The 23,166-nt window shown below is 71.2% G+C and overlaps 5 protein-coding genes across 5 annotated transcripts; 2 read left to right on the forward strand and 3 right to left on the reverse strand.

Moving 5' to 3' along the window:
* Positions 1 to 1,282: 1,282 nt before the first annotated feature.
* Positions 1,283 to 7,555, reverse strand: CDHR4 (cadherin related family member 4). Its single transcript, XM_052777660.1, has 20 exons — positions 7,424 to 7,555; positions 7,048 to 7,068; positions 6,696 to 6,892; positions 6,462 to 6,624; positions 6,300 to 6,382; positions 6,076 to 6,171; positions 5,553 to 5,656; positions 5,344 to 5,480; positions 5,098 to 5,263; positions 4,852 to 5,002; positions 4,474 to 4,576; positions 4,023 to 4,238; positions 3,803 to 3,942; positions 3,577 to 3,721; positions 3,300 to 3,502; positions 3,072 to 3,211; positions 2,960 to 2,995; positions 1,826 to 1,892; positions 1,696 to 1,726; positions 1,283 to 1,550 (listed from the first exon to the last, which is right to left on the reverse strand). Exons 1-20 carry the CDS (start codon positions 7,482 to 7,484, stop codon positions 1,495 to 1,497), a joined length of 2,316 nt encoding a protein of 771 aa, XP_052633620.1. The 5' UTR covers positions 7,485 to 7,555; the 3' UTR covers positions 1,283 to 1,494.
* A 654-nt stretch (positions 7,556 to 8,209) lies between these two features.
* On the forward strand, positions 8,210 to 10,625 carry INKA1 (inka box actin regulator 1). Its single transcript, XM_052778405.1, has 2 exons — positions 8,210 to 8,341; positions 9,687 to 10,625. The coding sequence occupies exons 1-2, from the start codon at positions 8,291 to 8,293 to the stop codon at positions 10,563 to 10,565; spliced, it is 930 nt and encodes a 309-aa protein (XP_052634365.1). The 5' UTR covers positions 8,210 to 8,290; the 3' UTR covers positions 10,566 to 10,625.
* Positions 10,626 to 10,707: 82 nt separating this feature from the next.
* UBA7 (ubiquitin like modifier activating enzyme 7) lies at positions 10,708 to 18,962 on the reverse strand. The gene is made up of 24 exons (XM_052778404.1): positions 18,906 to 18,962; positions 18,642 to 18,807; positions 17,848 to 17,982; positions 17,674 to 17,780; positions 17,408 to 17,498; positions 17,159 to 17,300; positions 16,962 to 17,059; positions 16,697 to 16,843; positions 16,464 to 16,622; positions 16,193 to 16,300; positions 16,031 to 16,111; positions 15,787 to 15,942; positions 15,505 to 15,670; positions 15,230 to 15,426; positions 14,912 to 14,976; positions 14,564 to 14,747; positions 14,364 to 14,438; positions 13,859 to 14,045; positions 13,575 to 13,684; positions 13,375 to 13,461; positions 13,108 to 13,299; positions 11,353 to 11,454; positions 11,172 to 11,272; positions 10,708 to 10,884 (listed from the first exon to the last, which is right to left on the reverse strand). Exons 1-24 carry the CDS (start codon positions 18,944 to 18,946, stop codon positions 10,758 to 10,760), a joined length of 3,024 nt encoding a protein of 1,007 aa, XP_052634364.1. The 5' UTR covers positions 18,947 to 18,962; the 3' UTR covers positions 10,708 to 10,757.
* A 359-nt stretch (positions 18,963 to 19,321) lies between these two features.
* On the forward strand, positions 19,322 to 20,618 carry TCTA (T cell leukemia translocation altered). The gene is made up of 2 exons (XM_052778528.1): positions 19,322 to 19,730; positions 20,524 to 20,618. Exons 1-2 carry the CDS (start codon positions 19,363 to 19,365, stop codon positions 20,564 to 20,566), a joined length of 411 nt encoding a protein of 136 aa, XP_052634488.1. The 5' UTR covers positions 19,322 to 19,362; the 3' UTR covers positions 20,567 to 20,618.
* A 54-nt stretch (positions 20,619 to 20,672) lies between these two features.
* AMT (aminomethyltransferase) lies at positions 20,673 to 23,028 on the reverse strand. The gene is given in 10 exon segments (XM_052778525.1): positions 20,673 to 20,897; positions 21,017 to 21,172; positions 21,283 to 21,463; positions 21,555 to 21,700; positions 21,824 to 21,902; positions 22,069 to 22,200; positions 22,326 to 22,406; positions 22,493 to 22,768; positions 22,771 to 22,887; positions 22,890 to 23,028. Coding segments are annotated over 10 exon segments (1,386 nt in total). The 5' UTR covers positions 22,929 to 23,028; the 3' UTR covers positions 20,673 to 20,718.
* Positions 23,029 to 23,166: the final 138 nt, after the last annotated feature.

Genomic DNA, 23,166 nt, shown 5'->3' on the forward strand with positions numbered 1-23,166 from the left:
CTCAAGCGCAGAGCCGCTCCTCCCCTTTCCGTGCGCGGACTGCCTCCGGATGGCCGCGCACGTTAGGCACACGTGACGCCCTCCAGTACCCCGCCTCCCCGCGGGCTGCGCCTCCTCATTGGCTACCCGCGGGGGGGGCGCTCGCCCAATGGGCACGGGCCGCGGGCCCTGCGGGGCTGGGGCGGCCGTGTGAGGCGCGGCCTGGCGGGGATGCGGCTCCGCTCTCCCCGGGCCGGGGACCGGGACTCGGGACTCGGAGACGGCTCTCACGCCTCAGCCCGGCGTATCCGCCTTCCCCCGGGGCCTTGGGCGAGTGTGGCAGCCCCGGGGGGGCGGCACGGCCCGGCCCGCTTGGTGCGGTGCATCTTGCAGGGTCGGTCAGCCGGGCTAAACCCAGCTTCCCCCCCCCCCCCCCCCCCCCCAGGCGCTGCGGCCTGGCCTCAAACAGCTCCTCACGCTGGGCTGGCTCCCCGGAGCTGCGAGCGGAACGTGTTCACGCACCGGTCTGGTACAATAAAAGGTTTAAATCCTGAACGGGCACGGTTCCTGTGGGCTCAGGACAAGGGGGCCCCCAGGCAGAGTCACACAGGTGACCCCTCTTCACCGCGAAATTCCACGGCTGGCTCCTGCCATCCTCTTCCTCCTACTCCCCGAATTAGTCTCTTTCCTCTTATCCTGCCAGCGCTTCGTTTCCTTGGGAGGCATCCAGTGGCGCGCTCCTTTGAAATTCAAATAACCGGTTTCCCACCTCGCTGGGCTGACTGACTCCTTCAAAGCGCTCCCGCCTGTTCGCCAGGCCCTGCTAACTCTCCTGCAGCATGTCGCGCTTCCCTGCGTGCGCGCTAATTCACTTTTCCACCCAATTAACAAACGCAGCCCCTCTGCTGATCAGCTGCTTGTCCCACCCGCTTGCAGCTGGGAGTGCTCTGACAAGGGAGAGCTTGAGGTGAACATGGGACACGGCAAAAGTTTCTCAGAATTACCCGCGATTGAGTTTTCTTGCCCCAGATCACGGCTCTGCGGAGGACTGCCCCAGCTGGGTTACATCTAGAGGCTACAGAGACGCTGCTGTGACCGGAGCAGACCCCGCCAAAGCCCTCGGCACATTTTTTGCAGTGCCAACCCCAGCCCAGGGCTGGTGCTGCCTTAACTGCCATCCTGGTCCTGCGTCATGCCACCCACATCCCTGACTGAAGACGGCGCTAATGACAGCCACAGCAGGACAGCCACCGGCGAGACTGCTCGGACACAGCACTCCCTACAGCAATCACGGCAGCGGGTGCAATCTCTGCCACCATTTATTGGGTCTGTGCTGGCTGGGGCAGCTCAGGGGCTGGCTGCACCCCATGGGTGGCGAGTTCATCCACAGAGGAGGGTTCCCCTCCTCCTCCCAGGTCCGAGGGCTGCACCAGTGCTGCTGGCACCCGGTGCTTTGCCCGGCACGGCCCACAGGGAGCTGTGGGTCACGGGGATCCCCTCACTGAGTCAAGCCACTCAGATCCAGCGCCGTGCCCCAGTCACGCTGTTGAAGAGATAGTCCCTGCCAGTGCCTGAGATGGGAGACAGCGCTCAGCCATTGCCCTGCGGGTGCGGCCCAGGCATCGCTGCCCAGCGCCTGTCTCTCCCATCCCCCGGACCCCTCTGCCTCGAGGGACGCAGCCCGAGGCTGCCGGGGCTTTGGCATAGGGCACTCACGCGGGTCCTGGGCACGGCCGTCGAACTGCTCCTGTGTGGAGGAGAGATAGGAGAGGGTGCTGAGGGCCCCAGGGCTCCCTCCCACACCCCCGGCAGAGCACCCGCCCTCACCGTTAGGGTACACACTTACCAGGCTGCCGGCGTGGGGGTGGCCCCGCTCCTCCTCACCCCCGCTCTGCTCTGCCACGTCCCAGGAGCTGCAGAGGGAAGAGGGGGCAAGGGGGGACACGCTGTTGGTGATGGGCCCCCAGCCTCGACCCCGAGGGATGCTGCCAGGAACGGGTTGCCAGCCAGGCTTTGCGCTGCCAGCTGCGCCCCGTCGAGCCCGTCATCCACCTACCTGATCGTCCCTTACCCAGCCTGTGTGTCCCCTGGGCACTGAAGGGGATTGCGGCAGGGGCCGTGCTCCCCCAAGAACCACCACCTTTCTGTGATGCCCGAAAGCAGCAAGCTGGCCTGCCACCACATCCACTTGTTTCCCCACGTGCCGGCACGCATCATTCTTGTGCTCGGAGGATGCTGCGCTGGGGGAGCTGCAGCCCCGAAGTCCCTCCTGCTGTGAGGGCCACCTGCAGGGGCTGAGCCCGTCTTCTCCTTTGCCTGGCCACTACAGCCCCAGTGCCACCAAGCACTGTGTCCCCAACCTCACCAATGACCTTGGATCCAGCCGTGCATCACCCCGGGGCAGTTATGCCACTGGAGGTGGCTGTTATCCTGCCTGCAGGCTTGCCTGCCTCCTCCTCGCCGTGCAGACGCCCGGCACAGGCTGGGCCGGCTCCAGTGCCTCCTCAGGCTCTCCCCTCTGCTGCCCATCACCCCTCATTCATCCTCCCAGGGGTGTGCAGCCTGCTCACCTCCTCCCAGGGAGCTTTCCCTGTCAAATCAGGGCTCCCCTGGTGAGCCACAGCGGCCCCAGCCCCAGTGCCGGGACCCAGCCCTGTGGCGGGCAGCGGCGTCAGCGCTGTGCCATCCCACCCTGCCCGCTGCAGAGTTTGTGCGCCAGCTCGGCCACCGACATGGCTGTCCCCCGGCCAAATCGCCGTCTCTGCACCCATGGCTCTCATCAGTGCTGCACCCTTGCCCTGGGGCAGAGACGGGTCGCCGCCACAGCAACCCACGGACCACAGCCAGACACGGGGTACATTAAACACCTCCCACATGCTGCGTCTCCCCGGCTGCCTGCGAGGGCACTACGGGAGCCTGTGCCAACATGCACGGCTGCCCCTCGCTGCTGATACAACCGCCCCAGCCATGCAGCACTCACCTCTTGTCCAGGAGCAGCTTGCCAGAGTCTCGGTTGCTGCGGGAGGAGAAGGCAGCTGTGAGCCCCTAGTCTTGCTCGCCGTGCCGTGCCGTGCCGCAGGGCCAGGGCTCACCTGCACAGCAGGGTCCGGGCCATGCAGCCCAGGGCGGCCAGCAGCAGGGCGCCGGAGACAGTCAGCACGGCCACGAACCAGGCCGGCGGGTGCCACACCGCCTCTGTCCGCACAACAACCAGCGGCTCCTTCCGCAGCGTCTGCGGAGGCGGTGGGGTGAAGGGGCATGCGACAGCCGGGGGGCCTGATGGACCTGGGAGCCCTGCCTGGCCAACAGGCTCTGCCTACCGTGCACAGGGTGGTGGTGCTGGGTGGCACTGGGGTGCTCCGGGGGGTGACATGCACCACCAGTGCCACCGTGGTGCTGCGGCGGGGGGCACCGGGGCCTCCCCGTACCTCCACCAGCAGCACAAAAGTGCGGGGCTCGGCCAGGTCATCGGGGAGGTAGAAGAGGGTGTTTCCCTCCAGCTGAAAGCGCCCGTCCTCGTTGCCTGGACGAGAGGGTCTGCTCAGTGCCACGCCGCGGTGAGGGGCTGGGTTGTACCGTGGCTTGGCCGCTCCTCACCTCCAGTGATGGTGTATGACAGCACGGCACCGTTGGGGCTGCTCTGGCATGCCAGGCGGGTGACAGACTGGCGGCCGCCCGACCTGGCCGTGATCCGCAGCTCCTGCACCTCAGGGGTGCACACTGGCGCCTGGTCCGGCACGGCCTGCCGGGAGCGGGGGGAGGAAGTATGGCACCCGCGGTGCTTGCACCCACCATGGTTCACCTGATGGGCTTGCACTCACACCTGCAGGTGCACAGTCACATCGCACAGGCGGCTCCGCCGCTTTGCTGGGTCCAGGTCGTTGTGGATGTCCGTCAGCCGCACGGTCAGCCTGTAGCTCTTGTGCTGCTCAGAGTCGAGGGCTCCTACCACACGGATCTCGCCTGCGGGGCGGTGCGAGCTGCTGGGCACCCACGGGTGCCACAGGAGGTGGCGGGGGCTGGGGAAGGGGCTGGGCACTCACCGGTGCGCGTGTCAATGGAGAAAGGCTGCGCGGGGCTGGGGGCCCCCTCCAGGCTGTACTCGAGGCTGTCTGGTGGGTAGTCGCGGTCGGTGCCGGCCACACGCCCGACAGCGCTGCCAAAAGCCGCCGTCTCCGGCACGGTGAAGGTGGCACCGTTGGGGCACACCGGTGTGAATTCGTTGACGGGCGTCACCATCACGAGCACGGGCACGCGGGCTGTGGGGCACACAGCGGCTCAGCCACACTGGCACCAGCCTGCACCAGGCTGGGCATGCTCTCCGCTGGGCAGGCTGGGGGACACGGGGACGGTGGCACCACCCCTTGGGTGGCCATCTCTGGGGCAGCAGGGGAGGAACATTTCCTCTGTAATCTGCTGGTTTTGGGGTCAGGAAGGGGCTTTTCCCACCTCCCCGGTGACGTCTCCCATTGCACCCCCCCCCCGGGCACTCACTGCTCAGTGGGGGCTCCCCTCCTGTCGTCACAACGATGGTGGCCGTGAACTGGAAGCCCACAGCGGCCACGGCCTCCGAGTCATAGTCCAGGGTGGTGTTGACCTGCCGAGCCAGGGCAGGGGGGGTCAGGCAGAGCCAAGATGTTCCGCAAAGCTGGGGTATCCCGCAAAGCCGGGGTATCCCGCAAAGCTGCGATGCCAGGGGAACAGGAAGGAGCAAGGGGGGGCACAGGCAGGCCTTGGGGAGCGGAGGCCCCTGGGGAGCCCTGGCCCAGGACCCAGCATGATGGCACATGTCAGAGGGTCCCCACTGTCCCGCCGGACTCCCCCAGGTCTGGGCTTGCTGGTCGCCTGGACGCTGCCCACAGCCCCGCTCACCTGCAGCCGCGGCCCCTCCATGCGGAAGCGGGAGTGGGAGGCGGGGGGCCCCTCAAGGGCATAGTGCAGCCACCCCGCGGTGCTGGCGGAGTCGGCGCACCTCAGTGTCACCAGGGTGCTGCCAGGGGACACTGTCTCAGGCACCTGGGACCTGCGGTGGGGCAGCCAGCAGCTCAGCTCCTGTCCACCATGTCCTGGGCACGGCAGAGCATCGTCCACACCCCACTCCCCCCCCCCAAACCCTACACAGAGATGGCTGGGACGCAGCTCGGTGCCCGCCGGTCTGTCCCCTGCACGGTGACATTGAGCGTGGCGGTGGCGTGGTCGGCGGGGTGCAGCGCATTGTAAGCCCGGACGAGGAGGAGTGCATGGCCCACCTCCAGCCGGCGGGTGCTGCGGATCTCACCCGTCACTGTGGGAGAAGGCACGGCCTCACGCCAGGCACGGGGATGGGGACAGGGTGGCCCTGGGGACCCCCGCCATCCTGCTCACCCTCATCGATGGTGAAGAGTCTGGGTGCCACAGGAGCGAGAATGGCGTAGTGGACGTTGTCACCGCTGGCATGAACCCGTGTGACCACCTCCAAGGGGCCGGTGCCCTCCGGCACCGTCACGGCCCACTGCGGCTCGCTGCAGGCAAGGCAGGCAGTGTGGCATGGCCTGCTGCCACCAGCACCCCCTGCCCGGCCCGGCCCCACTCACGGGAAGGCGACACGGGGACGGTGTGATGGCAGCACCTCCACCCTCACGGTCCCGCTGCAGTTGTGCCCGTGGCGGTCCATCGCCTCGATCTCCAGCCTGAAAATCTGCAGGGCAGTGCCGGGGTGGCCGTGGGACAGCCCCGAGTGGCACCGGGGACAGGGATGGGGACAGGGGTGGGGACAGGAACAGGGACAGAGACAGGAAAGGGAAGGGGGACAGGGACTAGAATGGGGGTTGGAGCAGGAACAGGGATGGGAAGAGGGGTGGAGATGGAGATGAGGATGAGCTGGAGACTGGAATGGGGACGGGAATAGGGACAGGGATGAGGACTGGGACAGGAGTCAAGGTGCAGAAGGGGATGGAGCTTTGGATAAAGACAGGGCTGGAGCACTCCTGGGGCTGGGGGGAGACGGGAGCCCGATGGGAAGAGCAGGACGTGGAGAGCTGCAGGCAGTACCAGTGAGGGGCTAAGCCCAGGCATGCCGAGACGTGGCTGTGACAGCCTGAGGACGCTGGTGCCCACCTGAGTGTCATTGCTGGGGTCGAAGCCACCGACAGGCGCCAGCACCAGGCCCCGGCGGGTGAGCGTGAGTGGTGTGTCATGGTTTCGGAGCCTGAACTGCAGAGAGACGGGTGGTGGGAGGAGGGTGGGAACCCCTGTCCCTCTGCTCCACACCCAGGGTTCCACTGTCCCCAAGGCTGCTCCTGCTTGTGGGGCTGTGGGTCCCCGGGGCAGCCACCACTCACTGTCAGCCCAAGTGGCTGCGGCAGCACCGCATACAGGGGCGTCCGGGGTGCCACGTCCGCCAGCACCTGCACCACGTCTCCACCTGCGGCACAGCACGGCCGTGGGAGCCCAGTGCCGCTGGCACCCGCAGCCCCCGCCGCCCTGCACCCCCTGGCTCCTACCTGCGGTGGCGAAGGGGGTGTCACAGCGCAGCGCCTGCCCTGCTGTCACCTGGACGAAGAGCCGCTCTTCTACCTCGTCCTCGCCGGGACAAGCGGCCCGCAGGGTCAGGGTGTACTGGTTCACCTGACGGGCATCGAGCTCCACACCGGCACGCAGCGTCACCTGCCGCAGGGACACAGCGCTCAGCAGGGCGCCCACGGGCTCCTGTCCTGCTCCCTGTCCCCCAGCCGCACCTCTGCCTGAAATGTGGCGGGGGCCACGGGGTCAGCGCTGATGGCGATGGGGTTGAAGGGGTGGCCGGGCTCGATGCCGTGCAGGGTGACATTGGGGCTGCCGCTCACGTTGCTGCAGGACACGGTCAGCTTGGCCACGCAGGTGCCCGGCACCGCATCCTCGCTCAGGACCACCACGCGTGGCAGGTCAGGCAGGGCTGGCAGGAGACCCCGGGGACCAGCCTTGCACCCAGTCAGTGCCACCGACGCTTGCCCAGCCGTGCTTAGGGAGCTCTGCTCCTGCACCCAGGCACCCACACGGGCACGGTTCTCCCTGCTGGGTGCAGCGGGGCCCAGGGCACCCTGCTCTTACCTGCTGCTCTGACGAAAGTCCCTGCAAAGAAGAGAGCGTCACCCCAGCCTGCTGGGCGTGTCCTGCCAATGCCCTGGGGAAGCCCCAGAGGTGCCCCCATGATGCTCCAGAGATGCCTCAGTGGTGCCTGGGTATGCCCCGGCGATGCCCCAGCAATGCCCAGAGGACACCGTGGCAATGCCCTGAGGATGCCCCAGCGATGCCCGCTCCCTGCCCGAACCCAGCCAGGCAGCCGCCGGCCCCTCTGCCCATCCTGGGGTCAGCCCCGGGCACCTGGGGGCAACCGAGGGGATCCTGTCCCCTGTCCCCCTCCTCTCGGTCCCCACCCAGGCTCTGGCAAAGCGTGCCCCCAACGCTGCAAGCCTGAAGTGCCTACCTGGGGCACGGAGGCTGAGGAGGAGGAGGAGGAGGAAGGTGAGGCGTCCGTGCGTGCCCATGGCTCGTCGGCTGTTTGGGACAAGCTGGAGCGCGTTGCCAGGGGTGCTGGGCACCACCCCGGCCCAGCGTCACGCCGGCCACCCGTGGCTGCCCGCACGTCCCCGCCGCTCGCCATCCCCCGGCCGGTGCGGGGCAGGCGGGCAGCGATGCTCTGTGGGGTTTCGCTGCCGCGGCACGCTCGGGAACGGGGAAAATTAGCTGGGAGGTAATTTTTGGCCGTGTTCTCCTTCATTTGCAAGCCAGAGCCGCTTCTCCCGGAATTCCTATTAAGCGCTATTAGCTCCCAATTAATAGGCGGGGGCGGAGCGCGGCCCCTGCGGCCGGGGTCACCTTTCCCTCCTCCGACACTCAAACCCATTTTGGCAGCCCGGTGGCCGCGGGTGCCTCCGCCGGGGCCCTGTAACGGGGCCGCCCTCCTTCCTGCCGGGGCTTCCCGGCCCCGGGACCCCCGCTGCCCGCGGGGCCGGGGCGCTGCCCACCGGGGGCGGCGGGTCCTTCTCCTCCCCGGCCGGTGCCCCGGGGGTCCTGCCTCGCCCAGCGGGTGCCCGCCCCCGCGGTGCCCGGCGCGGTGCCCGGCGCGGGGCCCCGGGGCGGCGGGGCGGAGGCGGGGCGGGGCCCCGGGGCGGCGGTGCCGGTGCCGGTGCGGGCCGGGCTCACGTTACGGCGGCCCCATTGGCTGCGGCGGGGCGGGGCGGTGCCGCCCAGGCAGCGCCGGGAGGCGGCGGGGACGGCCGGGCGCCGCGCCGCGCTCCGCTGCTGCTCCGCCACCGGCACCGGCGGGACCGGGAGCGGGGCCGGGCCGGGCATGCACAGCGCCCGCCCGGACGCCTGCCCGGGCCAGCTCGGCGCCGACCGGGTGAGTGCCGCCGCGGGCACCGGGAGGGGACGGGGCCACCCTGCCCGCGCCCCGCCGCCCCGCCCGGGCATTGCCGTGATGTCAGGGCGCTGCCAGTGACATCAGCGCCGTGACATCACGAGCGAGGCCAAGGCGGCGCGGGGGACGCGGGCGTCCGGTGGGACGCGGATGGCGGTGGGGGGCGCGGGTGGCCGCGGGACGCGGGTGGCCAGGGGCCACGGCGTCCGGCCGTCGGGGTGCCAGCGGCACGGCCACCCCGCAGCTGCCACCCTCCCGCCCACCCGGGCTGCCCCGAGGGGACCGGCGGTGACAGGGTGGCCCAGCCGGCTCCCCTGGGCCTGCCACACGTCTACCCTGCTCCCCGCAACCGGGTGCGCCGGCGTCCCCGGCCAGCACCGGGATGGGCAGCTCGGAGCGGTGGCATGTCGCCAGCAGGGCTGGCTGAGAGGGTCCCGGCCAGCGGGGAGGGGGACGGGGACCGGGACGGGGACCGGAATGGGGACAGGGACAGCTTGGCCAGCAGCTCCGTCGGGGCAGGCCGGAGGGGGCTGGTTTACCAGGATGGGGGAGCGATCCCTCCTGCTCGCTCAGCTTCCCGAGGCTCCAGCGCGGAAAGGAAAGCGGACGTAACACCCTGCTTTTGGGTTCAGACAATAGGAATTCAAGAGCGAGGAGCGGCCCGGCTGCGGGAGCCAGCCGCCCCTTCCAGCGCCCGCCCGGCCATGCTCTGTTCAGCCCCGGCCGCCCCGGCCCCCCACGCTCCACGGCGCTTTGGGGGGGCCCTGGCCCCGGGGAACAGGCCTGGCTGCACCCTGACGTCACCCAGGGTGTCCCCGGCTGGAGGGCACAGGGTGGGTGGGGTGGCCCTGCCAACGCACGGGGGAGGGGGGGGAGAACCCCACCCTAGCACCCGTGGGTGCCCTGGGGCTGCAGCTGGCCCTGCGCCACCGAGCGGGGTCCCGCCAGTGGGGCGTCCTGGCTGGCCGTCCCGCCGGGGCGGGGGTAATTGGTGGGCCGGCGGGGGGACGGCAGGGCGCCCGGCTCCTACGTGCCGTGGCCCTGTGTCATTTCCCGCAGGCACGGCCGGGGCTGGGTGCCTGCTTGCTCACCCGACATGCCGCTGCACGCCGGCCGGCTCCGCGCAGGAGCCGCAGGAAAGCGGGGCCCGGGGCTGCAGACAAGCCGGGACCTGCGCCCCGCACCCCGCCGCACGCCCGGCTCTGCGAGCAAAGCCCCCCCGAGCCGGGGTTGGGGGGCACGGGGTGCCGGGGGGGGTGGGACGGGGGTTCGCAGCGCTGGCCGGGGCGAACGGGGACGACCACGCTGACCTGCCCTTTCCCCCCAGCGGTGCCGGCGGGAGGCAGGGGCGGCGCCGCGGACGCACATGCCCGGCACGCGGCAGGCACCGCACCACCCCGGAGGGGCGCCGGGGCCGGCCCCCCGCCCCGCGTGCCCCCCGCGCCCCGGCTCGGCGGCGGACTCGGCCTGCAGCCTGGAGCCGGGGGCTGAGGAGGAGGAGGGCGGGGGCCTGGCCGCCCGCTCTCCCCCAGCCAGCGAGCGCAGCCTGGAGTTCGACTCGGGGTACTCGGAGGCGTCGGGGGGCACGTGGCGGGAGGAGGAGGCGCCCGTGCGGCGCCGGCACCCGCCGCCCTGCCAGCGGGCGCACCGGCTCTCCGCCGGCCCCGCCGCCCCGCCGCCCGCCCCCGCCCGCCGCGCCCGCCCCAAATCCACCTCGGACGCCTGCCTGGAGCAGTGGCGGGCGCTAGAGCCAGCCGACACGCGGGACTGGACCGTGGCACTGCTGTCACAGAGCCGGAACCGGCAGCCCCTGGTGCTGGGCGACAACTGCTTCGCCGACCTGGTGGAGAACTGGATGGACCTGCCTGAGGTGGGAGCCGAACCCCGGCACCGAACCCCTGCCGAGCCCTCCCGCCGGCTGGCCAAGCCCCCCGCCTTCCTGCTCAGCCTTTCGGGCAACGTCCGCCGTAAGCTGGCCAACATGGCCCGGCCCCGGGGGGCTGAGGGTGCCCGGCCGGGGGGCCGTGAAGCCACCAAGCGTTTCTCCTGCCCGCTGGGGCTGGGGGGGCAGCCCAAGGGCGCCTGCTTCCACCAGTCCCACAGCAACATCGCCCAGCTGGCCACGGACTTCCACCGCTTCACCGCCCTCATGAACAGCCGCAGCCGCCAGCCCATCATCTGCAACGACGTTATCGGCTACATTTAGCCCTGCCCGCCGCTGCCTGCACCGTCCTCCGCTGTAAATAAACCCTGGTTTTGTACGGTATGGGTGCAGTGACATTTATCAAGGGGGGGGGGCCTGCCTGCACCCCGACTCCGGGCAGGGGGGGTTTTGCAACAAGGGTCAATGCATTCTGCAGCTTTTATTGCATGGGGTGGGGGGGTGCCAGCCCCTCACTCAGGGTAAGGAGCAGAGAAGAGGGGGACGATTATCTTCGGCTTCAGCATCCTCTCCCTCACACACATACAGCAGCTCCAGCTCCCGCTGCCGAGGCTCCCCGGCAGCCTCCAGGTTCTCCGATAACCTGTAGCAGGGAAAGGGGGTTGTGGGGATGCTGGCTTGTCCCCCGAGGCTGGCCGGGTGCCTCAGGGGGAGCCTTAGGCCCCTCTGGGGCACCCGGCCAGGCTGGGGAGACACAGGGGCCGGCAGCGAGGGGCCGGGCAGGGGTCCCGCCACGGGACGCGCTGCCGGCAGGATGTTTATCCAGCAGCTGGCTGGGAGCTGTGCTGCAGCTGGAGTGGCTCAGGATGGAGGGAGAGGGGTCTGGCAGCCCCAGCGGGGCAGGATTGGGCCCTGGAGCTGGAGACCTACCTCTGTACCCGCTGCCGGGCCCGTGTCTCTTCATCCTCCTCCCTGTCGTAGAGCAGAGTGTGGCCGCGCAGGAGCATGGTCACGGTCCAGCCGTGCGTCCTCTGCAAGAGTTGGGTGTCAGGATCCAGCCCCGCACCCCCCCCAGGGGGACCCGACTGGGTGCTGCCCGCGCCGGGCTCACCTGCAGCCAGTCCAGCACATCCTGTACCGTCATCTCCTGCCCGTCTGCGCCGACTGCCCGCATCTCCAGCCGGTCCCAGCAGCTCCATTCCCGCCCGCCGTACTGCAAGCGAGAAGCGTGGGGTAGCAACCGGTCCTGGCACCCCGCATCCCGGCTACCCAGCCCCATGGGGCAGGGACTGGCAGGGCACGAGGGCTGGGGTACAGCAGGGCTGGAAAAGGCACCGGTCTGGGGGCAGGGGGATGAGGGCACCGCAGGGGTCCGGGGCACTGGGGAGCACAGCCGTCTCCCTGGCCAGAGTTGGCGTGGGGCCGGCGCTGCCCCCAGCCCTGGGCCAGGAAGGGCGCACAAAGGGCCATTGAAGGGCTGTCCGGCCCCGCACAATCGCCTCTTCTCACACCCGTGGCCCCCCCGACCCCGGCTCTGGCCGGAGGGGGCCAACGAGACGCCGACCTCGGGGCCGAGCGCTGGATGCGGCCCCGCGCCGTCTGGCACGGCCGCCCTGCCATCTGCCCTCGCCGCAGGCAATGCCAGCCCCTGCCTTGTGCTGGCCCCGGCCCCGCTCGGGAAGGGGCGTTCGCACCTGGCCCCTCTCCCCTCCTGCCTTCTGCTGCCTGCACTTATCCCACCGGGGTGGAAAGCCCTTAACCCCATCCTCGCCGGGGCGGTGACCGCCCAGCGCAGAGGGCACGCCGCTGCTCGTCCCAGCGCCCCCGAAAGCGCAGCCTCGCCCCCGCCAAGGTGAGCTCCCCGGGCCCCTGTGGGAGCGCAGGTCACGCCAAGCGGGCCTGGGGGACACACGCTCCCACCACGGCCAAGCGGCCGGGCGCGAAACGTCGCGCCGGGCGTCCTCGCCGTGGGACGCGGAGGTGCCGGGTGCTGCTTCGGGGACGCGAGGACGCGGCCGGCCCCAGCGGCATCCTCCACCCCGGGGACGGTGCCAACGTGGGGGGGGCACGGCGGCCGGGACGGCACAGGGCCGGGCGGCCCGTGGGGCGCGATGGGGGGCCGTGGGGCGGCCGGGGAACCCAAAGCGGTGGCGGAGCCGGTGCGAGGCGGTGGAGGAGCCTCCCTCCCTCTCTTCCTGCCCCCGGCCCGGGGCCCCCCAGGCCAATCTGGTTCCAATCGGAGCTTCCTGCCGTGCCGGAAGGGCTGCCTCGCACGCCATAAACCCCCAGACAAAGGGGCCTCTATCGCCCAGACGGTCCCAATCTGGGCCTGCCCCCGCCCCCGCTCTCCCTCCCCAGCAAAGCGGCTGCGGCCTGGCCCCCCGCTGCCGGGACCCCCAGCCCCGCTCCCCCCCGGGCGGCCCTTCCCGGCCCGGTGCCAGCTTCTCTCCGGCTGCTGCAGCTGGTTTCCATAAGCCAGATGTGCACGGCCGCCACGGCCTCCTGCCCCCCGGCCGCGGGGCTCGCCGTGGGGCCCGCTGTGGGGCGGCGGGGCTGCCTCAGCCCCCACGGGCACCCCAGAGCACCTCGGTTGGGCCGAGCGGGATGGCGGCAGCGGGCCGGTGCCAGGGGGGCGGCCGCAGGAAGGAGCCGGTTCCTCGCCGCCCGGCGACGCGCCTGCTCCGCCGCGGCACCCGGCCCCGTTTCCGGAGCCCCACGGCCAGGGCTGCCCCCCCTGCGTGGCCACCTCCTTGCTCCTGGGTCCCCCTGGCATTGCGCCACGGCGGCTGCCACCGGGAGCTGGGTGGGACACCCCGAGACCCCTGGGGGTCCCCCACCTGCCCTGCCCCAGGGGAGCGGGTCCTACCCGGTAGGTGGGGGGTGGCAGGGGCTGGACGCGGAGCAGCAGGCAGTCGGACAGGCAGAGGTTGCTGTTGCGGTAGCAGCTGAGGTCCCGGCACCCCCACACCAGCTTGTAGACCTCCAGGCACGCCAGCCCGGCCACGGCCGCCGTGGTGGTGATGATGGCGGGCACGATCCGCCCGGCGATCCGCTTGCTCTGAGGACGGGAGGGGTGTCACCAGCTGCCCCACGTGGGACGGGGACCTGTGAGCCCGCGGGCTGCCCCCCTCACCGTCAGCCAGTCGGCGGGGGGGATGCCGTAGTTCTCCGCGCGCAGGTTGGACGCTGCCGTGATGAAGTCCACGTGGATGTTGTTGTCCTGCAAGGAAGAGCGCAGGGACATCAGCCTCTTGTGGGGACATCGGCGTCCTGTGGGGACTAGCAGCCACCAACCCCCAAGCTGAGCAGGGCCGCCTGCCCGGCCCCAGGTACCTTCTCGAAGTGGATGGGCTCCATCAGGGGCACTTGCGCCTCCTCACCCCCTACCAGCTCCTCTCTCCGCTGCACCAGGTCCTGGGTGAGCTCTGCCAGCCGCCCGCAGTCTGGGGGCACAGAGACCCCTGGGGTTGGACCCCTGCACCGTGGCACGGTGCCCGCCCTCTCGGTCCGGGTCCTCCCGGGTGCTGGGGCAGGGACGAGCAGCACTGCAGCCCCACCGCCACCAGGCTGGACCTGGGGACATGCCCTGGGGGACCCAGGGGCACAGGGAGCCTCACCCGCAGGCGCCTGTGCCTCCTCCTGCTCCTCCGCGAGGGAGATCTGGAGCCCCTCCTGGGGCGCGAAGGGCGGCAGGACCACGCTGCGGAGGATGGTCTGGGCGGCCGCCCGGTCGCTGCACGGTGGCACCTTGTGCGCTTGGGCAAAGAGGTGGGCAGCGGCCAGGATGTACTCCAGGTGGGCGTCCTGTGGGAGCAGAGGGTCCGGGCAGCCGGGGCGGTCCACGAGCCCACATGGCCAAAGGCTGCCCACTTTGCCCCGATGTGGAGATGGAGGTGCCTCTCTTCCTCCTGCAGCAGAGCATGCGTGGGCTGTCCCCAGCAGTGCCCCGGCCAACTAGGGGATGGGGACAGACCAAGCCCAAGACCTGGCAGCCCCGGACAGGCGGTAGCAGATGGAGCACGACTATGGTCCGGCATCTACCGTACCCCTAGCACAGACTCGGCTCTCCCCCCACCCACGCTGTCCCCGGTGGGGGGCCCCGCAGCTCTCCCCTGCACTCACGTTGTCGGGGTTGAACGTCAGCGGATGGGGACAGCTCCTGTCCCCTGCCCAGAAGGGGACACCCGGGCTGGTTTCCTGGCACAGAGGGAGAGCAGAGTCAGGCCTGGGGACACCGTCCCCATGACTGCGGTGGGGCAGCCGGCAGAGGGGAAAGGGGTGGCTGGCAGAGGGGAGAGGGCACGGGGGGGTGCCGGGCTCACGTGCTCCGGGGGGAAGGTGTGCAGCAGCTGGGCGATAGCATCGTGGTAGCGGCTCTGCCAGTGCCGGCGGGCCCAGCGCACGCAGTCCTGCCAGTCCCGTGGCCGCTCCCACAGGCTGCCCTGCACTTGCTCCAGGACCTCCAGGGCCTTCCCCGCCGGCAGCTGCTCTGGGAAAGCCGGGTCTCTGCAAAACCAGGCACCGCTGCTGCTGGCCCGGGAGCAATCCCGTGGGACACCCTGGGCGGGATGAGCAGTCCGTCCCCCTCTCCCCAACCCCGGCAGCAGCAGGCAGTGCCCCGGCAGGGCCGGCAGCCCCTCTCCCAGTGCCACTCTCCCAAGCCCACTCACTCCATGAACCGGTTGACGTGCTCCGCGGGCAGCTGGAAGAGCCCCTCAAACTCGTCACGGGCCCACTGTGGAGGGGGAGCAGGGGTTGAGCACTGGGACCCCCACCTTGTGGCCCCCGGGACCCCCAGCCCAAGCCCGGGAGAGGGCGAGGCTGTGCTGGGGCTGGCGGCAGAGCTTGGGCTCCCAGCAGGAAGCAGCTGGGGCCGCATCCTGCCCGTGGCCCGCTGCCGGGCCACGGCCGGAGGGGGAAATGGGAAAGGAAGACAAAGGTCCCAGTACCTCCTTGCTGGGTGCTGGGGCTGGCGCGGCACAGCCTACCTGCAGCGTGTGCTGGATGGTGCGCGGGAAGTACCGCAGGGTGCAGAGGGGGAAGGTGCCGTCCCCAGGGGCGCCGGCCGGCCCCAGCGGCTTGGTCAGGGGGGGCACCATGGCCAGCACGTTCCCCCGCGGCCCCTCCGTGCCTGAGTCCAGCAACGGCGTGAGGCAGCGCTGGCAGCGGCTCTCCAAGTAGGCACCTGTGGTGGGTCAGGGGTGCTGGGGAGCCGGGGGGACACGTCCCGGGGCTCAGCCCCTTTCCCCTCCCTAGCACTCACGGGCCTCCAGCGTGTCCAGGGCGCCGACGACACCGTCCAGGTGCCGGAAGAAGTCGTCCTCGTAGAGTGGCTCGGTGGCAGGTCCCACCTGGTTCTGGTGAGCCGTCACCCTGACGCTGGGGTTCATGCGCCGCACGGCCGCCGCGGCCACCACCGACTTCGGCTTCTGCCAGGACAGAGAGGGGTGGGCAGCTCTCCCCCACCCCGCGGCCCCGGGGAGCCCCCCGGGACAGCCAAGGTGCCCTTTAGGGGGAGCTCGGCCCCTGCCTCGCAGCACCTCACCGATATATCCGCCGAGCGGTAGAGGAGCTGCCTATGGAGGTTGGAGAGGGCGACGGTGTCCATGTCGGTGACGGTGAGGTCCCCGCCTGGCCCCGCTGCCAGCCCCATCACGGCAAAGTTTTTCAGCAGCTCGCAGCCGATGGCACCGGCTCCCACCTGCCGGGGCAGAGCCGCTGCAGCTCCCCGCGTGCTGGCCGGCTGCTCCGTAGCCTCTCCTGGCACCGCGGCGCCCGCCCCAGCTCACCACCAAGTACTTCTGGCGGCCCAGCTGCTCCTGGAAGGTGGCCCCGAAGACAGCAATCTGCCCATCGTAGCGAGAGCCCGTCTGCCGGGACGGAGGAGCCGCGTGAGCGCGGGTGGTTACGGCAGCCCCAGCGCCCAGGACGGGCTCGGCACGTGCTCTCACCGGGGCGCAGTCCTCCTCCGTCAGCCGCGTGGCCCCCTCCAGCGCCAAGCACTCCAGGGCGTCGAAGTACAACCACTGGTCCAGGGGCAGGAATTTCCTGGTGATGGCCTGGGGTGAACGGGACCCCGTCAGCTCCGTGGCCAGCGAGGTCCCCCTGTATCCCACCCCAGCCCTGCTGCCCGGCCCTGCACCTGGTCGCCAAGCGCTACCGGACAGCCATGAGGAGCATGACCGGCGGGACTCCAGGGCCCGGGACCCCTGTCCCACTCACCTTCAGCACCTCCTGGGCCGCCAGGGCCCCGACGATGGCGGCCACGGGGCACAGGTTCCCCGCGCTCACGCTGGCGAAGGCTCGCACGATGTCCTCATCCAGGGGACCCTGCTGTGCCCCCAGGCTCCGCGCCAGCTCCAGCACTCGCTCAGCATCTGCCTGCAAGCAGAGGGGGCGAGGGCAGCCCTGGGCAGGGTGATGGTGGGGCAGGCAGGGGCAGGACGGGGACTCACCAGCGCCCTGGGCCGGGGCAGGCGACCCTGCTCCCCACGGAAAGCGTGCAGGGCCTGGAAGGCAGCGTGCAGGCTGTGGCTTCGCGGCAGCTCCTCGTGACTCGCCACCCGGATCTTGGGCTCTGCCAGCGCTCGGCGCAGGGGCTCCTGCCGGCACAGCGCCAGGGCTCGGGCGAGCGCTTCCCCGGGGCTGGGGAACAGCACGGCATGGCACGGCGCTGCCCCAGCCCGGGCAGCAGCACCGCGGGGCTGAGGGCGGACTTACGTAGGAGTGCACCTGGGGCAGCCGCAGCTGCGAAACCAGGCCGCCACGACGGTAGGGCGAGAAGGAGCTGGTGTCGCCGATCTCCAGCCTGAAAGCATCTGGGGACGAGAGGGGGACGGACGTCACGGTCACCACTAAGGACCCGGTGAGTTCTCCAAACCTGGGCTGGGGCAGTTGGGAACCCCCGGGCGGCTCACCCAACACGCGCACGGGGACAGGCTCCCGGCTGTTCAGCTCCGTCATCCCCTCCACGCCAGAAAACGTCACCAGGTCACCGTCGCTGAAGAGGTGGCCGTGGCTGTCCTCTGCCCCCATGCATGTCACCACGCCTGGGTTGCCCTGAGGAGGGGAAGGGACGTGAGGGTGGGAGACCAGAACTGGGTGGCATAAAGCCACTGGAGGAGGCAGCAGTGTTTGGGGGGAGCTATCTGAGGCTACCCTGCTACCTGGGAGATGTGCTGCACGGCAGCACACACCAGGTCCCCTTCTGCCGGGTCGTCAACGACGAAGCGCTCCCCAAAGTCACAGAACAGCTGCCTGGAGAGAACCGATGGGGTCCACCTCACCAAGCTGCCCGAGCACTGGCAGGTCCTGCCTGGGCCAAGCAGCCCCACCAGCAGGACGGGGATGTGGCCCGCAGAGCAGAGCTGGGGGCTCTGGGGACAAGGTGACCCAGAGCCAGTGGCAGGACCCTGTGGCAGCGACCCCTTACCCCGCCAGTCCCTTGGCGTCAGCCACGATGAAGCAGATACCCTGGGCATGGCAGAAGTCCCCGATGCGGAGCTGCTCCTCTAGCGAGGACTCGGTCAGCACCACCACCTGCGCCGGGGCTGTCAGCGGGCACCGCCATCCCAGGGGGCCCCAGGGCACGGGGGCACGGGCTCACCTGGAAGGAGGTGAGGAAGTCCTCCGACAGCTCCCCGATGTGAGCTGCCACCGCCACGCGGGGGTTCAGCTCGGTCAGGGCCCGCTGGGACGCCTCGGCACGGTTCTGGCCTACATCGCTGTCCTCCAGGAGGAACTGCAGGGTGGGCACATGGCAGGGCACCCTGTGGGTTTGGGGTGCTGCTTGCCACAGCAGGGTGCTCCACGGTGCCCTGTCTGCACTGGTGAGGGCCCCTCTGCTGAGGACTATACCTGTGACATGGGACACCCCGTGGGCCCTACCTGTGACGATGAGGGGCACCCTGGGCCATACCCATCACAGGAACCTCCCATTCCACACTCCTTAGCAGGACCCCCAACCTGTGTCTGTTACTGGGAGCCCCCCACCCTGTACCCATACCTGCAACAGGGATCTCCCAGCTGCACCCAAACCATTGCTGTGACCTCCACCCACACCCGTACCTGGTACCGGGACCCCCACCTGCACCCGTACCCATTACCGGGACCCCTGTCTGTACCCATACCTATTACGGGGACCCCCACCCATACCTGTAGCCGCTACTGGGAACCCCATCTGTTCCCGTACCCATTCCCGGGACCCCTGCCCATACCTCTGCCCGTTACCGGGACCGCCACCCGCGCCCGTACCCATTACCAGGACCCCTGTCTGTACCTATTACCAGGATCCCCACCCATATCTGCACCCGCTACCGGCATCCCCGCTCGTACCCGTTACCGACACCCTCCCCGGTACCCGTACCCGTTCCGGGCCACCCCGCCCGGCCCCTCCGGTACCTGGTGGGCGCGGTCGGCGGTGCAGGCGGCGCCTCGGTCGTGCAGGACGACGCGCCCGGTCCCCGCCAGCACCAGCGCCGCCGCCACCTGCGCTCCCGTCCCGCGCAGCCCCGACACCAGCACCGCCGCCCCGGCCAGCCGCCGCGCACCGCCGCCCAGCACGTACCTACGGGGGCAGGGGCCGTCAGCGAGGCCCGGGGGTCCGCCCCGTCCCGTCCCGTCCCGGTCCCGGTCCCGGTCCCGGTCCCCGGTCCCCGCACGCACAGCTGCCGCGAGTACAGCCCCTCCTCGCCGCTGCCCGCCATGGCGGCCCCGCCCACCGCTCAGGCCCCGCCCCCACCCCCGCCTCCAGGAAGGGCCCATCCCCGAAGCCCCCGCCCCTCGTGGAGGCCCCGCCCACCGTTCAGGCCCCGCCCCCATCCCCGCCTCCGGGAACAGCCCATCCCCGAAGCCCCCGCCCCCCCCGCGGAGGCCACGCCCCTATCCTCGCCTCCGGGAAGGGCCCATCCCCGAAGCCCCCGCCCCTTGCGGAGGCCCCGCCCACCGTTCAGGGCCCCGCCCCCCATCCCCGCCTCCGGGAACAGCCCATCCCCGAAGCCCCCGCCCCCCCGCGGAGGCCACGCCCCTATCCTCGCCTCCGGGAAGGGCCCATCCCCGAAGCCCCCGCCCCCCCGGCGGAGGCCCCGCCCCCCCGGAAGCCCCCGCCCCGGCCGGCGCAGCCATGGCGGCGGCGGCGGCGGCGGCGGGCTGGCAGGCACCGTGGCGGGCCCTGGGCGCGCTGGGCCGGGAGCTGGCGGCCGAGTGGGCGGCACAGGACGTGCGGGCCGTGCTGTGCCAGCTGCTGCTGCTCTGGCTGGGCCTCAGCCTGCTGGGCGTCCGCCTGGCCTGGCGCGCCTACGGCGGGGCGGTGGCCGCGCTCTGCTACCGGACGGGGCCCGCCGCCCGCCGGCCCCCCGGCACCGGCCTGGGCCCCGGCACCGCCTCCGGCCCCGGCCCCGGCCCCGCGCCCGGTCGGCCCCGCGCACACTCCCTCTCCCCCGCCGGCCCGGCCGGACGCAACGGCGCCGCCGAGCGGCACTGCCCGCCCCGGTGAGTCCCGACCGCGACCGGGCCCGCGACCGCCGACCCCCCGGCCCGCTCGCCGCGGCCTCCCCGCGGCCCTGCCCGGCCCCGGCCCGCGCCTTCCCGGCTGCACCCCCGGCCCAGGGCACCCCAGCGAGCGCCCCGCCCCGCCCCGCCGGCCCGGTACGTCCCAGCGAGCCCCCTCCTGGCTGCAGCCCTGGACCAGTACAGCCCAGCGAGTGCCCCCCCCCCCTCCCTCCCCAGCCCAGTATGTCCCGGAGAGCGTCCTCCGGGTTGTGCCACCGGTCCAGTGCACCCCTGGGTGTGCCCTCCTGGCCACACCCCCTGACCAGTGCACCCCAGCAAGTGCCCCCCCTGGCTGCACCTCTGGACCAGTGTCCCCCAGCGAACACCCTTCCATCCGTGCCCCCAGATCAGTGTACCCCAGTGAGCATCCCCCCAGCTGCACCCCTGGACCAGTGTCCCCCAGCGAACACCTTCCCATCTGTGCCCTACACCACTGCACCCCAGTAAGCGCCCTGCAAGCTGCACCCCCAAACCAGTACGCCCCAGTGAACACCATCCCATCGATGCCCCCAAAACACTGCACCCCAGTGAGTGCCCCCCCAGCTGCACCCCCAAACCAGTGCACCCCAGTGAGCGCCCTGCCCTCCCAGCTCTGCCCTCAGACCAGTACGCCCCAGTATGTGCCGCCCCAGCCCTGCCTGCCCTGCACAGGTGGGTGGGTGCCCTCGCCCCACGCTGGGGTGCTGTGCCGGGGTGCCGTGCCAGCCCTGCTCACGCTGCCCCTCTCTTGCAGGGAGGGCCTGGCGGCGGAGCCAGCGAAGACGCACCGGGAGTGAGGAGCACCAGGACCGCTGGGCACTGCCCACACCATTAAAGCACTGTGCCCCAGCCACCGCCCTGTGCTTTGGCACCCACCGCCGTCACTGGAGAGGAGGCCAGGAGAGCGGGGCAGGGGCATTTATTGGGGCCGAGGTGGCAGGGGCTGGCCTCACTTGGCCATGTAGTACTGGGTGGGCACGAAGGGCATCTTGGTGACGAGGGCCGGGTGCTGCTTCTTCCGCACTTCGACGGTGAGCGCGGTGCCGGCCCGGCTATGCGCCGCCTCCACGTAGCCCATGGCGATGTTCTTGCCCAGGGAGGGAGAGGGGCAGCCGCTGGTCACCGTGCCTGAGGACGTGGGGACGCAGGGAGGTGAGCGGGGGCTGGCAGCCTCAACACCCTCGCCTGCCATGGGTGCAGCTCGGGGCCGTGCCCGCACCAGCCCCAGCCCCACTTCCCCCACCTACCCACAGGCATGCCCTCGGGGCCCAGGATGGCCGTGTGGGGACGGATGGGGGGTCCCACCGACGTCAGCCCCACGCGCTTGCGCTTCGGCTTCTCTTTCACTTGCGCCATGATGATGGCCGCGCCGGGGAAGTCCATGGCCACGCGCCGGCGCTTCCCTGCGGGGCAGAGATGGGCGAGGGTCAGCGATGCCCACCTGGTCCCCGTGGGGACGTGGGGCTGCCTTGCACCTCCGCCCGTCCCCCGGGCAGACGCGGCCCCGACCTACCCAAGGTCCACAGCAGCCCGGCCTCGACAGGCGTGGTGGTCTCGTCGATGTCGTTGCCGTAGAGGCAGAGCCCGGCCTCCAGGCGCAGGCTGTCCCTGGCTGCCAGCCCCGCCGGCCACACCTCGGGGACACCCAGCAGCCGCTCAGCCAGCTCCACCGCCCGCCCCGCGGGCACCGAGATCTGTGGGGGGACACGGGGAGGGTCAGCAGGGCACGGCCTTTCCCTCCCTCGGTACCGTGGTGGGGAGGTGCTGGCGCAGCTCCCAGGGTACCTCTACGCCATCCTCGCCGGTGTAGCCGCAGCGTGTGACCCGGCAGTCTGGCACACCGAAGACCGTCGTGGTGATGCTGTTCATGAAGGACAGCTTGGCCAGGTCATCCGACAGCCCCGCCTGCAGCACCCGTGCCATGGAGGGACCTGGGGAGGCAGGTGGCTCTGGGGGATGGCAGTGTCCGGGGAAGGGGGGGGACACGGGGATGGCACTGACATCTGTCGGGCAAGGACCCAGAGGAGGACAGGCCCAGGTGGGGCCCCTGCTACCTTGCAGGGCCAGCAGCGCGTTGTCCGACACCTCCAGGTGGACGTCGCCGCCAGCGGCCCGCAGCTCTGCCGCTCTGCCCTGCCAGGGTGACAGCGGGCTGCTAGCGTGGGGGCCGGGCTGGGGCCGGCCCCCGCGCGCGGCCACGGCCGCCTCGCCCCGTGCAGCCACGGACGTCACCGAAAGGTGGGAGGACTCATTCCCACCGCGCGTCCCCACCTCCCGCGGGGCTCGGGCGGCCCCGTACCCTCAAGATGGCCAAGTCCTTGTCAGCGCAGCCGGCGTTGGACACCACGTAGAGGTGATCTTCCAACGCGTTGGTGACGATGAGGTCGTCCACGATGCCGCCCCTCTCGTTGGTGAGCAGCGTCAAGGTGCCCTGCGGGACACGGCCCTTGGGAGCGTGGGCAGGCTGCCCACCCCCCCGCCCCCCCCCCCGGGGCATCCCTGAAGACCTTTGGCCTGGCTGGATGCTGGGGTTCCCCCCGCCCCGGTGCCCCGTACCTGTCCCGGCTTCAGCTCGGCGATGTCCCCCACCACCAGGCTCTCCACAAACCTGACGCGGTCCCGGCCGTACACCCGGGTCTGGAAGAGGCCGGGGGTGGGGGAGAGAGGTGTGAGGCGGTGTGAATGTGTGTGCGCGTCCCGGCCCCCCATCCCTCCCCGGCTACCTGCGGCATGTGGGAGACGTCGAAGAGGGAGCAGCGGCGGCGGGTGTGCAGGTGGGACTGGAGGTGGCCCTGCCCGTAGTGCAGCGGCAGGCTCCAGCCGGCGAACGGCACCATCCGCCCGCCGCGGGACCGGTGCAGGGCGTCCAGCGGCGTCCGTTTCAACCCCCCCTCCCCGGCCTCGGCTCCCCGCTCCCCCCCGACCCCGCTCAGCGGCGCGGAGCCCGGGGGGCGGCGGGGCAGCGCGGCTCGGCAGCCCGCCCGCAGCATCCTCCCTCCCTCCCTCCCTGGCACGGCCCGGTCCGGCCCCGGGGCGCCTGGGACATGGAGTCCGGCCGGCCCCCGCCCCGCTCCGCCCCCCGGCACCGCCTCCCCCGGGGAAGGGGAGGCGGAGGGGGGGGGGGAATGCCGGGTGCGGGTCCTGCCCGGGGACGGCCATCCCCCCCTTCAAGAGAGACAGGCGGGCACAGGCGGGACCAACGTAGCAGCTTTTAGTCGTGACCGAGGCTCTCCCCGCCGCCCCCCGGCAGCGAGCGCGGTGGGCACCGGCCCCAGCGCCCCTTTGTCTCCGCGGGAGCCCCGTCTTGCAGCGCAGGCAGGGCCAGGGTCCGCTCCCCGGGGCAGAGGTAGGGTGGGGGAACCGGGCTCTGCCCGCAGCAGCGAGCAGCGGCGTGGGA

The sequence above is a fragment of the Harpia harpyja genome, chromosome Z, assembly GCF_026419915.1.
Source record: "Harpia harpyja isolate bHarHar1 chromosome Z, bHarHar1 primary haplotype, whole genome shotgun sequence".
Taxonomy (NCBI): Eukaryota; Metazoa; Chordata; class Aves; order Accipitriformes; family Accipitridae; genus Harpia; species Harpia harpyja.

Excerpts from the sequence above, each read along its gene's own strand:
- CDHR4 (XM_052777660.1), bottom strand. The coding sequence starts at position 7,484 with ATGGGCACGCACGGACGCCTCACCTTCCTCCTCCTCCTCCTCCTCAGC. Across the intron at positions 7,069-7,423 it reads CCTCAGCCTCCGTGCCCCAG|GGACTTTCGTCAGAGCAGCA; the intron begins GTAGGCACTTCA and ends TCTTCTTTGCAG. Across the intron at positions 6,893-7,047 it reads GACTTTCGTCAGAGCAGCAG|CCCTGCCTGACCTGCCACGC; the intron begins GTAAGAGCAGGG and ends GTCTCCTGCCAG.
- INKA1 (XM_052778405.1), top strand. The coding sequence starts at position 8,291 with ATGCACAGCGCCCGCCCGGACGCCTGCCCGGGCCAGCTCGGCGCCGAC. Across the intron at positions 8,342-9,686 it reads GCCAGCTCGGCGCCGACCGG|CGGTGCCGGCGGGAGGCAGG; the intron begins GTGAGTGCCGCC and ends CTTTCCCCCCAG.
- UBA7 (XM_052778404.1), bottom strand. The coding sequence starts at position 18,946 with ATGGCGGGCAGCGGCGAGGAGGGGCTGTACTCGCGGCAGCT. Across the intron at positions 15,671-15,786 it reads ACCGCTCGGCGGATATATCG|AAGCCGAAGTCGGTGGTGGC; the intron begins GTGAGGTGCTGC and ends CTGTCCTGGCAG. Across the intron at positions 14,748-14,911 it reads CACGTCAACCGGTTCATGGA|AGACCCGGCTTTCCCAGAGC; the intron begins GTGAGTGGGCTT and ends CTGGTTTTGCAG.
- TCTA (XM_052778528.1), top strand. The coding sequence starts at position 19,363 with ATGGCGGCGGCGGCGGCGGCGGCGGGCTGGCAGGCACCGTGGCGGGCC. Across the intron at positions 19,731-20,523 it reads GAGCGGCACTGCCCGCCCCG|GGAGGGCCTGGCGGCGGAGC; the intron begins GTGAGTCCCGAC and ends CCTCTCTTGCAG.